General features: G+C 38.8%; 1 protein-coding gene across 1 annotated transcript; it reads left to right on the top strand.

Annotated features, from left to right (window-relative positions):
* The first annotated feature begins 1,755 nt into the window (after positions 1-1,755).
* On the top strand, positions 1,756-13,191 carry MMP27 (matrix metallopeptidase 27). The gene is made up of 10 exons (XM_030835584.2): positions 1,756-1,854; positions 2,676-2,914; positions 4,005-4,153; positions 4,247-4,375; positions 8,505-8,666; positions 8,842-8,962; positions 10,223-10,353; positions 11,180-11,339; positions 11,901-12,004; positions 12,950-13,191. The coding sequence occupies exons 1-10, from the start codon at positions 1,756-1,758 to the stop codon at positions 13,189-13,191; spliced, it is 1,536 nt and encodes a 511-aa protein (XP_030691444.1).
* The last annotated feature ends 3,733 nt before the right edge of the window (positions 13,192-16,924 follow it).

The raw sequence follows: 16,924 nt of genomic DNA, 5'->3' as shown, positions 1-16,924 counted from the left end.
TTAAACAGATTGCAGAGTACAACATATCCAAACATTTTTTTAAAAGCTTCTGATGTCAAAAACAGACGCCAAAAAAGAAACTTTGAAGAAATAGAGACAGTCCTGGGAGCAAAAGAGAATGTCAAAATAAACAACAACAAAAAAACCTTAACATTCTTTAAAAATAAGACATATTTTACATCCAAAAAACATTAACAAAATACAAAAAAGTATACTCAGAGAACTAGAAAGAGCTCTTGGAAATTAAAAATATAACTGAAATAAGAAACTCAGTAGGTGAGCTGGAAATAAAGTTGATGGAAAATAGTAAAGGATATATTGAAAACACAGAGATTTAATCCAAGAGTTCCAGTAGATATGTATTCCAGAAAGAGAAAGAGGAAACTGGGTGGAAAGAAATTATCAAAGAAATAATAGAGGAAAGCTTCCTTGAATTAAAATTTTCATAATGAAAGAGCTCTCTTACTGACAAACAATGTTAATGCAAAAAGACTCACATTAAGAGACATCATTATAAAACTTCAGAATATCTGGTTAAAGAGACTTTCAAAAGTTTTCAGAAGAAAAAAGAAAAATATCAAGAATCAAAGTCTTTTCAACAACAATACTAGATTCTAGAAAACAATGGAACAGTAACTTCAAAATTCTAAGGGAGATTTATTTCAGCCTGATATTCCATAACCAGAAACACTCTCAGTCAAGTGTGAGGATGGAATGAATGGCATTCTAGATACGAAAAGATTAGAAACATGCATTTTCCTTGCACACTTTCTTAGACCCTCCATCCCTATTTCCCATGGCTATCTACACATATATTTGCTCCAGTCAGGACAGATTTCCTACAGCTCATTTCCGCCATGGTACCTGTTTCCTGTGGTCTCCCTCCACTCATATGCCTTCTCCTTTCGGCTGTGAAAACCAAATCTCCTACACGTTCTTCAAGAGCCAGTGCAAGCTCCACTTGCTTGAAGCCTTTAGGCCACACACATCTGCAGTGATCTCTTTACCTTTTGACCCTTCTCAGTCTCTAGAATCTTCACATGCATTTTGCTACTTTTGTCATTTTATCCGGCATTAGTCTCTGTATATGTCTGAATTCTCCAACAAGATTGGAACAGTATCTTAGTGTGACAGGAAAATAGAAAGTGCTTGGTAAACATCTGAAGTTTACCCAGTTAATTAGGATACTCTGATTCCTGAATCAATTGTCTTTTCATGACACCATACTTTTTTTTTTTGAGAAACAGACATGGCTTGTTTATTAGAATGCAGAAAGTATCTGTATCAAGAGCAAGACAACAGATGAAATTGTATTTCTCAGAAAAAGCAACAAATTACAATTTTGCAAACATAACAGGTGATTTCAAAAAAGATAAAATTTTTTTACAAAGAAAATTATCTTTTTATACAAATATTTTGGGCTTTCATTCAAAGGAAGATTATTTCATAAACTCTCAAGAATTTATGGATAAGAAAACCTTCAACTTTGCAAGGACAAAAGTAACTTGGAGGCTGACTTTATATTATTTTGAATTCAATAATGAACAATGACTGTGTTTACCAAACAATTGTAGATCATGATTGCAAAATCAAGTTACCCTAAGAAAAAAAAAAGCATATCATGACACACCCCATGGCAAATGTCCTTTTCTGTTTTTAATCAAAGGATGATACAAGTCAACTCACGCCACGTCTCACTATTATTTTCTAAATTCTATGCAAACAGGACAAGGCTTCAACTGAAGAGAGACAAGAATGAAGAGGCTTCTTTTAGTTTTGGTCCTTGTAACATTTTCTTCTGCATTTCCCACAGACCGAAAGATGGAATATGAAGAAAATATGCAACTGGCTCAGGTACTGTCTCAATAAATGTTATTAATGACTATCAATAAAACTTTTACTTTATTGATTGTATTGGGACTTAAAAAGACAGCTAGTTCCTACCAAAGAGTCCTGAACTTTCTTGTGAGGAGCTGCTTTTCCTTTCCTTGGCTCTAAGGACATCAAGGAAATTTGAGGGGTGGAGAGTAGGGGTCGGGTGGAGGACAGGAAGGATTTGCTACAACTTTAAGCAATAGTTACAAGTGAAGAGACAGTGAGAGTAGAAAGGGTCAGCCCTGAAAGAATGGAGGTCTCCATAAAAGCATTTGAAGACCAACCAGGAGAACCCAACTATATTTTGGAGCCACTTATCCCTGTATGTATGAAAAACACATTGTTTTGGAGATTCCCTGTAAAAATCAGTCCAATTTGCCATATTTGGTGAAATTATTTACATTTGAAAAATGGATAATCACATCTCCTCTAGAATTTGATTCAAGGAAACACCAAAATGAAAGTAACAGCAACAATATGTAAGACACAAGATAATTTAACACACAGAAGAAGCTTGCTTCTCTTCTGTGGAAGTTTGGAGTCTCGTGGGCTGTATGGGTTTAGCCAGTTCTGGTCACACATAGCTCAATGAGTTCTTGAAAACTGAAAACACAGGGTGACTCTTTGCTTTCTTCTTTGTTTTCTTCCTCTCTTCTTTCTTCTCTCACTCCTTCCTTTCCCTTGTTACTTATTTCCTTTTTCCCTCCTACTGCCAAAAAGGATTGCAGAAAATTTTGTTTTCTCCTGAGATGGAGATCTGCTCTCCTGTAGTCTGTGCCTTTTTTTGTCTTTTTGGTCAGGCATATCTCAACCAGTTCTACTCTCTTGAAATAGAAGGGAGTCATCTTGTTCAAAGCAAGAACAGAAGTGTCATAGACAGCAAAATTCGTGAAATGCAAGCATTTTTCGGATTGACAGTGACTGGAAAACTGGACTCAAATACTCTTGAGATCATGAAGACACCCAGGTGTGGGGTGCCTGATGTGGGTCAGTATGGCTACACTCTCCCTGGGTGGAAGAAATACAATCTCACATACAGGTAATGCTACTGCCCCTAATCTAAAGGAACATGAAAATAATCTCCAAGGAACAAAAATAATAATAGTTTATTTTACCGAGCACTTCCTGTGTGCACAGCACTTGATAGATTTTATTTATTCCATCCTCCCAAGAAATTTGTGACATAGGCATCACTGCTATTACCACCTTAAACACAGAGAAACAAAAGCTTATTTACCATAGGCCATTTTACAGACTCATCAGACTGGCTCTGGCAGATATGCTCTAATCTCTAGCCTCTGCCACCTCTATAAAAGCTCAGGACCAGGATCTGCCTTCTGATTGCAGATGCTTAAAGGTACAAATGAAGTGTGCTCAAGGGAAAATGGGAAGACCCTGGAGCACAACCAGTTCATGTCAGAGGTGTGTGAGTCAGATTGTCAAATCTAAGGTGGACCCCAGACATCTCAAGGACAGGGAGCTGGCTTATTGGCAGAAAGAAGATGAAGTGCACCTGTGACCTGAGATAGAGTCAGTGACTTTGACCACTGCTCTAGAGCCTTCCTGGCTGGCCCTAAAGAGTCTTTCTGATAGTTCTTCCTTCATCTTACTGAGCCTTAGGGATTGAGATAAAAATACGTTTATCAAGATAGGGAATATAAATTAAGGGAGATATTTTCTTGAGTAACAAACTCTTTGTGGCTTTCAAGTGAAACTCTTAATATATGACACATGCATAAGACTGATTTCTACAAGCCGTTTGAGAAAATAAATCTCAATTCTTTTTAGAAGATATTTATAATACAGTCATATACACAGCAAACACATACATGAGATTAATGATCTCCCACTTAAGATGTGATCTTAGGGAAATCATTTAACCTCTTTGAGCCTCATTTGTTAAAGTGTGATAATACAACCTGATGAATAGGGCAAATGAAAGATTGAATTATATAGCATACGTAAAAGTACCTTATTTAAATAGTAAAGTAGTGTACAAATGTAGCAATAGCACCGTACCAAAAGTTACTGCCGCATATAATTGATGACATAGAAATTATTTTCTTTCCATAGTATGTGTTTACATGTATGTATAACCACGAATTGATATATTTTTGTTAATTTCTAAGAATCATAAACTACACTCCAGATATGGCACGAGCTGATGTGGATGAGGCTATCCAAAAAGGTTTAGAAGTGTGGAGCAAAGTTACTCCACTAATATTCACCAAGATTTCCAAAGGGATTGCAGACATCATGATTGCCTTTAGGACCCGAGGTAAGGTTTTCAGCAGAGAAAGCTATATGGCTATTTTCATCCCAGGAGCTTTGAAGATGCTGATCCTTTTTCCCCCCATGAATTGTATCTCAGTCCATGGTTGGTGTCCTCGTTATTTTGATGGCCCCTTGGGAGTCCTTGGCCATGCCTTTCCTCCTGGTCTGGGTCTGGGTGGAGACACTCACTTTGATGAGGATGAAAACTGGACCAAGGATGGAGCAGGTGAGCCCAATTTTCTTTATGAACAAAATTTTGTTATTCATACAAATTCCTAAAGGAATAGTTTTGCAACTAGTTGCTTTTTACTTCCTAATTTCCCTACGATTTTTCATATTCCAGATGACATTGATGAAAGTGTCCAATGTCTGTTCAAACCATTGTGCTTGTCCAGTTCAGAGCCTTATCCACACAACATCTTCATAAGGTTGCTAATCCTGTTATGATCAGAACATTCTTCCTTTACTCAGATGTTCATTCATATACCCACAATGCCTGAAGGGCCACTATGTGCCTGGAACTGTGCAAGGTGTTGTACAGACCACAAAGTTGTACTCGAAAAGTTCCAGCTCTTCAGAGGTTCATGATCTTGTGTGATGTATAAAGCCTAGACCCACTCACCACCATACAAGGCAGACTGTGCTGTCTGTTATACCCATGGCAGAAGTCATCTCTGGCTTGAGGACTGAAAGAAGACTCTGGGGAGGTGGTGATTCTAAGTTAGTGATTGAAGGATGCTGTGTGGGTTCATGGCCCATAGGAAGTCTGTTTATATGCATGAACCTCTTCTAGCTCTTGCCTGTCTGCCAAGGTATTAGACCCTGGTCTTTATATTTGACTTACTTCTTCAGACTAAGTGGGTTGATTTTATTTCTTTTCATGGGCCTCCCTGGCACTAAAATAAGAGATATTTTATTACTTTTCAAACAAAAAACAAAACTTTACAATAGTAAAAATATGTGCCTCAAATGAAGGAGCAGGTTGAGTAGACTCTCGGGTTCTCCCACTCTTTTTTTCTATCATTGACTACAGTCATCTTGGGTCTGGCATCTGGTTTCCCAGGTCCCAGGAAAGTGGAGGCTGTGTCTCTCTGGTGGATGGTACGCAAGGCCACAATTCAGTCCTGACCAAGTAACTCCAGACAGTCTGTGGGTCAGTTTTACAGTTTCTGCAAAACTGAAAGCCAGTGACTCAAAATGATGCGTGGCCACTCCTTGCTAAGTCTGATCATGTGATGTAATTGTTTTTCCAAGAGCTAGGAAACAAAGAGGGTAAAGAACTCAGTGCTGGCTGAACTTCAGGTACCGGGGAAGTCTGAGATTGGTTGCTGCCACTGCCACGTGAGTTACATCAAAGACAAGAAAATGAAAGGGGTGGGGTGACACCATGACCCAAACAACAGAATAGTTGAATGGACCATGTCTGTATCTCCTGCTGAAACATGTCCCAATATTTCTCTGGATTTGGCCTAAAGGCAGTGTGGATATGTCCAATCAGGCAGTTATAGGAAATATCTTAGTGCTCACCAAAGTCAGAATGACTCCACTTTGTCAGCCAGGATTTACTTTCATATCTAGAGGTAGATATGAAAGTTTCACTGTCATTTTATCCCTATTAATTCCAATACTTAGTAGTAAAATTACTATTACGCATACTGCAACAGGCCCCTAGCCAAAGGGGATGTGTGGGGTCGATTACAAAAAAGTCCAATTTGATCTGGGCCTCAAGTTGGCAAAACTTGCTTGAGCAAAGCAGAGGATAAATATAGCCCTCCACCAAGTTATGGGTGGATAGCCAGGCAACAATACTAAAATGGGTTATCTTCTAACTACTTTGCTACATTCCCTCAGCTTTGAAATTTTTGGCCCTGGGGGATGCCCAATCATATAACTCTTACCTCACTGATGTAGAAGGGAAAATGCCTTCCTGTTCTCTAATAAAAACATAAAATCTCAAGCATATGTGACCTCCAATCAGATTTTTTAAATAGAAAATTTGGCAATAATGTATAATATATGATTACCTTCTTTACGTATATGTAAGCTCTCTCTATGGAAAGGGCACAAAAGTCTTAGTGTAACTTCCTTAAAAGCAATAGACAACCGTCATCTGCTAATCCCACTGTTTCCTAAGGGAAGGACAGTCACTGCGTGGTGATGTCAGAGGAATTTGTGCACATAGAGAGGCTTTCCTGAGAATCTCCCAAAGTGAGGTCAGTGTCAAGCCTGTATGAATGTAAATGTTCTACGCACACATATGTACTAAACAACTGAAACAGACCTCAGAGACCGCTACAGATGCAGTGTTGGGATGGAGAAGAGCAGTGGTCTGTGGCTTGGCAGACCTTACCTGCAGGAAGATGACACATGTTATCTGTAATAAAGGTGAAAACACCTTGCAAAGCACTTGCCTTTAGCAAACATTCAGAAAGTGTTTGACACTGATGATTATGTTGGTGATTATTAGTATTAATGATAATGATGATGATTAGATAGAGTGATTTCTAGGAGAAGGAAAAACTATTCACAAAGGTACTCATGTATTATGTATCAATGTATCCATTTAGTCACATCTCCAAGAAGGCAGCAATGTTGTCTTTTTTTCTACAGTATCATACAGCCTATAATATTGTCAGCACATGAGAGACACTCTACAAATATTTGATAAATGAAGTCACGCGACAAATCTTTACTCAACATCTACTCTGACTCACGCTCTGCAATAGAAATGGAATATACAATAGTGTACAAGACATAGACCCTGCCCTCCAGGGGTTTACAGTCTAGAGGACACACTCTACCAAATGGCAATTAAAATTAGTATGATCAACCGTGGGATAAAGGGAACTATGGCAATGTAATAGGAGCACATAAGATAAACTCCAATCCATTTACAGAGGTCAGGGAGGAAGTGATGCCAAACCTGAGACCTGAAGGCTCTGCAGGAACTCTGAAGACAAAGTGGAGTAAACAGTTCTAGACAGAATAACCCAACCAACCCAAGTATTAGAATTGTGGTGGAACAGAAGGCTAAAATGGTGAATAGGATTCAGATTAGAATCCTTTATAGAAGGTCTTGAAAGCCACGATAAATGTTTGGACTTCATTCAGATGATCTGAGTTTGAATTACTTTTTTAAAGAGTCACTTGTCCCATCCCCGTCCAAAAGCACATGCAGTGATATTGCCAGCAGCAAAAGCCAGAGCAGAAAAGCATGAACGTCCATGAAATAATTTTTTGCCATTCCATGTTCGTTTTGTGCAAACATCACTGGACAAAGCGCCATAACAAAAGGCTCAGCCTTTTCCTTCATGTCCATAGGCTTAGTTGCAACTCCAAGGACAGTCTTTTATATACTTAGAAACTTACAGACTGTGGGAGAGACAGAGAAATAAAAAGGCAAGTCCAACCATGCATGGTATAACTTCTGGTGTGGTAAAGTACAGAGTACTATGGTCTTGTATAGGAGGCACAGCTAACCATTCGATCATCCACATAAAAACCTGGATATCCAGCAACCATCACTAAGCAGTTTCTCAGTCACCAGGAATAAAAGATGATTAAGACATGGTCCCTGTACCGAAAGGGTACACAGCTTGGTGAAAGAAATAGACAATGCAGTACTTATCTGCAAAGACAGAATTAAGCACTGAGTCTACAGAAGCCGAGAGAGGTGCAATTAAGTCAACCTGGATAGGAGCTGGGGAATAAGAGAAGCCTCATGAGGGAGATGGCTCTAGGGGGAATCCTGAGGAATACATAGGATAGCGGGGAGAAAGGGGGGTGAGAAAGTAATACGCTGGGCAGAAGGGATGGAGATATGGAGACACAGAGATTAGAAAGAACATGGCATAGACGAGAAATGCAAATGATTCAATATGGCTAGCTCATGGAATGTGAAAATAAAATATGAGGCTGGGAAAAAAAGCAGGGACTCGTTCATGGAAGGCCATGTTTAGGTATTTGGACTTGATCCTACAGCCAATGGAGAACCTCTGAATAATATAGGTAGGAGAAATATGATCACATTCAGCAGCCTAAAAACAACCAAAGACTGGCGGCTTCTCTCTCTCTCTCTCTCTCTCTCTCTCTCTCTTTTTTTTTACTACTATCCATTTCTGAGACACCTGTTTCCTGCCATCTGTTAACTCTGGGTTATATTTCTCCATGATGTGACTAATACCAATTATCAGTCTTGAAATATTTCCCAGATAAATGATGGTGAATATGTTATAAGAATTATCTGCTGTTTGGCAAGCCTTTTCTTCATTCCCCTCAGTTACTTCCTAATCTCAGATGCAATCATTCTCCTTCTGAATGACTAATGTACTCATGTTTTCCCTGTTTTTGTTAAGGATTCAGCTTGTTTCTTGTGGCTGCTCATGAATTTGGTCATTCACTGGGGCTCTCTCACACCAATGATCAAACAGCTTTGATGTTCCCAAATTATGTCTCCCTGGATCCTAGCAAATACCCACTTTCTCAGGATGATATCAATGGAATACAATCCATCTATGGTGAGCAACGAATCTGAATATATGTGAACTGAATTGACAGCCTTACAGGAAGGAAGTTGAGAAAAATCACTTCTTGAAATATTATCATGAAGAAATATTCTCTTGGGTAAGATCCTTCTGTAGGTATTTCTACATGCCTTCTTAATTCACTAAGGTATTTCTTTTCTCATCAAAGGAAGTCCACCTAAGACAACTGCTAAGCCAAAGGGACCCACTGTACCCCATGCCTGTGACCCCGATTTGACTTTTGATGCTATCACCACTTTCCGCAGAGAAGTAATGTTCTTTAAAGGCAGGTAAACCCATTCCCTTAAACACCTCAACTTCCTATGAAGATTTTTCTTTTCAAGAGATTTGGGGATAAGAGAGCTGTGGGGGTAGTGAGAATATGTGCCTTTACTTTTCGTTTTATAACTGCCCATATTGTTTGAATGTTTTATTCTGTGCACATATCTCTTACTTGTTTGATAAATTAATTTTTAAATGTTTTTAAGCAAATTTTTAAATTGCCATTGAAACAGAGTCTACTTTCAGTGACTTCTTAGCTAAAATAACACACCACTCCTGATGGTGTGTTGGAGGTGGCTTATACCATTTCAGGATCCAATTGTGAAATTTTCAAGAATTTTGTAAACTGGTTCACATCACTTTGGTAGCTTGAAACTGGCCATGGTTGGAGTATTTACACCCTGGAAATCATCAAATGATAAAAATTAGGTTTTTTTCCTACCTGGAGAGCCAATTGTTAAATACGCATCGACAGACCTTTCCCTGAAGCTGAATCAACAGTGTTAGCTGTGGTAGGAAATCTCTTCTCTCACTATGTATAATTTACTGCACTTAACTTGCAACATGGTGTGTCAATTATGTATACCATGACCATATTTTCAGAACAGAGTATCAAGACATACACCAACTGACAAGGATATAGGGGCAAAAGAAAAGAATATCTGAAATCAGACTCCTGCCACGCACAACTATGTAGCACTGTAATTACATGCTGTCACTACCATGCTCTTAATAGTCGAGGCTGAGAGACCACTTGTCAGGGATGGGTAGACAGCATGGGAAGGAAAATGGACTATATGGACTTTTCAAGTCCTCCTCATAGGCTCAGAACTTTACAGCCAGAAGGGAAATCTGAGGAAATATTTAGCTATGCAAAAATAATAACATTTCTTTATTCTAGCAAACATCAGCACCAAAAAATTCTTCTTAGATGGCTTGGTATTGGTTTAGAATGTTGGGAATTGCTGCTTTGGCAAAAATGAGGTGATTGAGCACACTGAGAACTATTTATGAGATTTCCATGGGTATTTTGCTACCCTAAGTTCCCAAAAGAGTGGGCACAAAGTCATGTCCTGACCTTGGTAGTCCAAAGGGTAGAATTGAACTCATAACCATCTAAATTTGCTGTGGAAATTTGTATTAATGCCATAAATTGTTTGAGGAAAATATCAACCAATTAGATAAGGGACAAGTGTCAGTTTGCAGCATTTTCATTGAAATAGATATATATACACTGTGTATAAAGTATGGTTTTCTGTCTAACACAGGCATCTATGGAGGATCTACTATGATATCACTGATGTTGAATTTGAATTGATCTCTTCATTCTGGCCATCTCTGCCAGCTGATATTCAAGCTGCATATGAGAACCCCAAAGACAAGATTCTGGTTTTTAAAGGTAATTTTACCCATCATTATTCCTCTTCTCCCTCTGGATGCCTGAACTGTTCAGTGGGTATTTTAGTGCAAGGAATATAATCTTCATGAATGAGCAAAATAGACAGGGCTTCTGCCCTGACCTGAGGTTCCTATCGTAAAGAATAACTATCCAAGGATTCTCAGTGGTTGTGAAGATAAACACCATCCCAACAGCACAGGAGAAAAGAAAACTGTATAACAAAAACTAAAAAGTGTTTTTTTCTGAAAAATAAAGGTAACCCATTTCTCTTCTGTGCTCCCTTTTTACTAGGGTTGTTAGATGTGGCAAATAAAAATAAAAGATGCTTTGAATTTTGGACAAACAACAAAATAATTTTTTAGTATAAGTATGTCCTTTGCAATATTTTGGATACACTTATACCAAAAATTAGTCATTGTTTATTTGAAATTCAGATTCAATTGGTATCTAATATTCAAATTAGCAACCCTACTTTTTACATGGGTTTCACCAGATTACTTGCCTTTGAGAACACTTGGGTACTGAAATTTAGGAGAACATGTCCAAATATACTTGACTGTTTTGTCAGAGTTGGAAAGAATTAATACAATGAATTCAATTGACATGGGTATGCACACTACTAACTATAGGTATATATTACTTGTGTAATGTTAATGACATAAGTAGCTAAAGAAAGCAGTAAGAATAAATGGAGACATAAGATTACTAAATCTCTAAGCATTGAACCTGAAAGGAACTAAGCATCTAATTATTTTCAAACTTCTTAAGACAGCTATTTCTCCCTTTAGGAAATAAATCAGAAGATAATCACTTTCTCTCTTCCTAGGTGAAAACTTCTGGATGATCAGAGGATATGCGGTCTTGCCAGATTATCCCAAATCCATCCATATACTTGGCTTTCCAAGACGTGTGAAGAAAATTGATGCAGCTGTCTGTGATCGAAACACAAGAAAAACCTACTTCTTTGTGGGCATTTGGTGCTGGAGGCAAGTCTACAGACAATTGACCCTTTGTTTTACTCTGGAAAAAAATATCCAGATAACTTCACTTTAACATGGGCAAAAATAAAATTAACCTACAGTGTTCCTAAAGTGTTATCTTGAAGGCAATCTCAGGTGGATGGCATTCGCCAAACAAAAGAATGTTTCAATCAGTTCAAAGATCTTTCTCCAAGCTAAAAAAATAAAGATAAAATCATAAAGCTGGTGATGCCAACCAAACCACCAATGACAAACATATCTAGTCAAAATCTTTGAAACTCCAGGATGAGCTCTTATTTTGATTTAACAGTTCCACAGAATAGCATCAATCCGGCAAATTATGTGGCTTTTCCCCCTCATAATTCCTTGCTTTCAAGACATTATAAGTGATTTAACCAAACATAATCTTTGCCATTTTTATTTTATTATTCATCCAACTCGTTTTCTTCCAGTAGGACTACTTTTTTTTTCTACATCTTTGCTTGACTCCAAGGAGGCAGTAAAAAATTAAGCCCTCCCCCTCCAAAACTAAGATCCCCTGAAAACCTTTCAAATCCATGTCTCCAGGTATGACGAAGTTACCCAAACCATGGACAAAGGGTATCCACACAGGGTGGTAAAATACTTTCCAGGAATTGGTCTCCAAGTGGATGCTGCTTTCCAACATAAAGGTAAGTGCCTGACTATAAGGATACTTGGAAGACTTTGCTGACTGTGAAATAAGACAGCATGAAATCTTAAATGTTTCAATTTTAATGTCATTTTATTACTCTAGAGTACATGTAAATAATAATAAACTTTAATCTGAAGGCCTTATCAAAAACTGAATAGTAAGTTCTGAATTATATTCTCTGTCATACTATTTCAAAACTGCAAAAAGTACCAAAATTAACTATCACTGATCCAAGATACCTTATAAAGATACCCCCGAAGAGGTTTAAGTGTGAAAAATGACTAAGCACGTGAAGTGAACAGTGATTCTCAATCTTAATGTACATAGTTTAATATACACAGCTTGGGGTTATGAAACTACAAGTCCCTTAGAGTTTCTGAGGCAGTAGGATTGTGGGTAAGATCCAGGAATCTATAGTCTTAAAAGAACCTCAAACAATTTAATGCATCAGTTCAGCTACTATATCTTCAGAGACAACAAACCAGACCATGCAGTAAGCAGGAGTCTAAACATGTTTTTGAGTAACACCATCTGTTATTCTTGTGAAATCTAACATGGAACCTCAAAAACTAAAACAGATTAACCAGAGCAACACTAGGAAAATGCGGAGGTAGGGACCAAGGCCATACTCACATTTCTCCCCCTCTCTGAGACACATTTTTGAAACCTAGTTTGAGAACCTCTGGCATAAACCACAGTCTGACTAGAAAGGTAGTAAGCCCTTGAAACTCATGTTTCATACCTTGGCTTTTTTTTCAGGGAAATAAAAATAATATTTCTCATGTGACTGAGCAGAGTAAAATGTATCTATATATGTATCTATATAGTTACACATTTCTTTTCTCTCCATATAATGTTCAGTTATTCTATATTCATAAAATTTTAAAGTGTGGAATCATTGTATAGTGGTGCAAAGTAACTAATCATGATTCTCTCTCTCTAGGATTCTTCTATTTCTTCCGTAGATCAAAGCAATTTGAATATGACCCTAAGGCAAAGAACGTTACCCGAATAATGAAAACCAATACTTGGTTTCAATGCAGAGAACCATTAAATTCATCATCTGATTTTACTCTCAGTGAGGAAAATGTACATTCAGGAAGAGTGGAGATGTTTTATCATAAGAATTTAAACTTGCTTATTTTCAGTATTGTTCATGTGCTGAAAAACTACAGTTATCAATAAATTCATAGACCTAAAATAAACCTCAAGGGGTCTTTTAATCTGAACTCTGCTTCAAAGGAGAATAGAACTATTCTTTAACATCAAGTTGCCAGTCCTAGTTCTAAATATCTATCTAGTTAAGAGTCAAACAGCTTTTTGAGCTTCCTGATTCTTTTTACAGGAAGTTATGTGTAAACACAACTCTCACTGGACTTCAAACATATTTTGTGCTTTGTAGACTTGAAGAAGTAAGACGTTTGTTATAATAACAAAATACTGAAGACATTTATTAAACCAATCTTTAGCATTCTATTTTGTCTGGACCTTTGGAGTTGGAGAAGCTTGATAAACTGCATCCCTCATCCCTACCCATGTTCTGAACCCACTGAGAAATAACATACAGTTGGGAGAGTAAAATACCACCTTTATTAATGAAAGGCTTATATTGGAGAATATATCTGTGGACAAGAAAGCTTCCTAATATCAAATTCTAGAGTGAGCTATACTTACAAGTCATGGGAAGCACCATGCCTCCCCAAGAAAAAGTGAGCTGCCTACGGACTACATGGAGCCCAAAGAGAAAGAAACAAGGATGGAGCTACATGTGCCTAGTTTCTGCTCCCAAATTCACCATTCAAATAAGTTATTCCACCTACCAAAGAGAGGAGTGAGAGCCTAGAGAGATGAAGGAAGTGTTACACTAAAGATGATCCCCCAAGAATTAAGAAACTAGCAGGAGTAGGAAAGTAGTGTTCCTTCCAACCCTCCCAATCCCACCCCAAGCATAGACCAATACAATGAACCATTCCTTAGAAAGTTTAAAAGCAAGTGGTGTGCACACTGATCTCATATAAAAGAAATGTAGAGATTTCTTGTGTTTCCTGTGTATATGGGTCAACTGGGCTTAAACCTATTGGTAGAAATTTCCTGTCATCTTTATATGTATCTGTTGTATGTTTAGAAACCCAACCATGTACCTGTTGGTTAAGTTTTACCTTTACACCCTCAAAGCTAAATGCTTAGCAAAGCTCTACATTAATTTTCTGACCCAAAAGATGGGAGGTTGTCAGTTGAACTTGATTCTGATTAGGTGATGGATTGAGTAGTGTCAACTGATAGAAAATAAGCACAGAATATCTCAGGAATTCCTACAGCTAGTCCTCCAAATCACACATTTTTTTCCTTGGGTTAAGTATTACCAGATTCCTAAAAGAAAGGGATATAAGAGGAGGAAGAGTAAGAAGTGGACATCACCTTCCTCCCCACAAATATATCAGAAATACATCTATATGTGGAACAATTCCTACAGAACACCTACTGAATCCTGGCAGAAGAACTCAGACCTCCCAAAAGGCAAGAAACTCCTCACGTATCTGGGTAGGGTAAAAGAAAAAACAGAGACAAAAGACTAGGGATGGGAGTGGCATCAGTGGGAGGGAGCTGTGAAAGAGGAAATGTTTCCACACACTAGGAAACCCCTTCATTGTTGGAGATGAAGTGGGGGGAAGCTTCAGAGCCACAGAGGAGAGTGCAGCAACAGGGCTGCAGAGGGCAAAGCAGTGAGATTCCTGCACAGAGGATCGCTGTTGACCAGCGCTCACCAGCCCCAGAGGCTTGTCTGCTCACGCACCAGGGCAGGTGGGGGCTGGGAGCTGAGGATCCGGTTTCGGAGGTCAGATCCCAGGGAGAGAATTGGGGTTGGCTGCGTGAACACAGCTTGAAAGGGGCTAGTGCGCCACAGCTAGACGGGAGGGAGTCCAGGAAAAAGTCTGGAACTGCCTGAGAGGCAAGACTTTTTCTTGCCTCTTTGTTTCACGGTGTGCAAGGAGAGGGTATTAAAAGAGTCATCTAAACGAGCTCCAGAGATGGGTGTGAGCCGCGGCTATCAGCGCAGACCCCAGAGACGGGCATGAGATGCTAAGGCTGCTGCTGCACCACCAAGAAACATGTGAGCAAGTACAGATCACTATCCACACGTCCCCTCCTGGGAGGCTAGGCAGCACGCCACGTCCAGGGTCCCATAATCCAGGTACAACTTCCCCTGGAGAACAAACAGCACACCTCAGGCTGTTGCAACTTCACACTGGCCTCTGCCACTGCAGGCTCACCCCACATTACGTACCCCTCCATCCCCCCAGCTTGAGTGAGCCAGAGCACCCTAATCAACTGCTACTATAACCCCATCCTGTCTGAGTGGGAACAGATGTCCTCAGGCGACCTACATGCAGAGGTGAGGCCAAATCCAAAGCTGAACACCAGGAGCTGTGTGAACAAAGAAGAGAAAGGGAAATTTCTCCCAGCAGCCTCAGGAGTAGTGGATTAAATCTCCACAATCAACTTGATGTACCCTGCATCTGTGGAATACCTGAATCAACAATGAATCATCCCAAAATGAGGTGGTGGACTTTGGGAGCAACGATATATATATATATATATATATATATATATATGTTTTCCTTTTTTTCTATCAGTGAGTGTGTATGTGTATGCTTCTGTGTGTGCTTTGTCTGTATAGCTTAGCTTTTACCATCTGTCCTAGGGTTCTGTCTGTCCGTTTTTTTGTTTTGTATTTATTTTTGTTATTGTTGTTGTTTGTTTGTTTCATTATAGTTTTTAGTGCTTGTTATCATTAGTGGATTTGGCTTTTGGATTGGTTGCTCTCTTCTTTCTTTCTTTTTTTATTACTTTTAATTTTTTTCAATTTTTAAGAATTATATTTTATTTTTTATTTTAATAACTTCATTTTATTTTATTTTTTCTCTCTTTCTTTCTTTCTTTCTCCCTTTCATTCTGAGCCATGTGGATGACAGGGTCATGGTGCTCCAGCCAGGTGTCAGGCCTGTGCCTCTGAGGTGGAGAGCTGAGTTCAGGACATTGGTTCACCAGAGACCTCCCAGCTCCAAGTAATATCAAATGGCGAAAATCTCCCAGAGATCTCCATCTCAACGTTAAGACCCAGCTCCACTCAAAGACCAGCAAGCTACATTGCTGGACACCCTATGCCAAACAACAAGCAAGACAGGAACACAACCCCACCCACAAGCAGAAAGGCTGCCTAAAGTAAGGTCACAGACAACCCAAAACACACCACCAGATGCAGACCTGCCCACCAGAAAGACAAGATCCAGCCTCATCCAGCAGAACATCAGCACTATTCCCTTCAACCAGGAAGCCTACACAACCCACTGAAACAACCTTAGCCACTGGGGGCAGACACCAAAAACAACGGGAACTACAAACCTGCAGCCTGAAAAAAGGAGACACCAAACCCAGTAAGTTAAGCAAAATGAGAAGACAGAGAAACACACAGCAGATGAAGGAGCAAGGTAAAAACACACCAGACCAAACAAATGAAGATGAAATAGGCTGTCTACCTGAAAAAGAATTCAGAGCAATAATGGTACAGATTATACAAAATCTAGGAAATAGAATGGAGAAAATACAAGAAACGTTTAACAAGGATCTAGAAGAACTAAAGAGCAAAAAAAAAAAAAAAAAATGAGGAACAACACAATAAATGAAATTAAAAATTCTCTAGAAGAAATCAGTAGCAGAATAACTGAGACAGAAGCACCAACATTCGAATTATAGGGGTCCCAGAAGAAGAAGAGAGAAAGAAGGGACTGAGAAAATATTTGAAGAGATTATAGTTTAAAATTTCCCTAACATGGGAAAGGAAATAGTCAATGAAGTCCAAGAAGTGCAGAGTCCCACACAGGATAAATCCAAGGAGAAACACACCAGGACACATATT

Source organism: Globicephala melas, chromosome 8 (assembly GCF_963455315.2).
Source record: "Globicephala melas chromosome 8, mGloMel1.2, whole genome shotgun sequence".
NCBI lineage: Eukaryota > Metazoa > Chordata > Mammalia > Artiodactyla > Delphinidae > Globicephala > Globicephala melas.
The sequence above is the reverse complement of the archived record's forward strand: the minus strand, read 5'-3'. Positions and strand labels throughout refer to the sequence as shown.

Excerpts from the sequence above, each read along its gene's own strand:
- MMP27 (XM_030835584.2), top strand. The coding sequence starts at position 1,756 with ATGAAGAGGCTTCTTTTAGTTTTGGTCCTTGTAACATTTTCTTCTGCA. Across the intron at positions 1,855-2,675 it reads AAAATATGCAACTGGCTCAG|GCATATCTCAACCAGTTCTA; the intron begins GTACTGTCTCAA and ends CTTTTTGGTCAG. Across the intron at positions 11,340-11,900 it reads GTGGGCATTTGGTGCTGGAG|GTATGACGAAGTTACCCAAA; the intron begins GCAAGTCTACAG and ends CCATGTCTCCAG.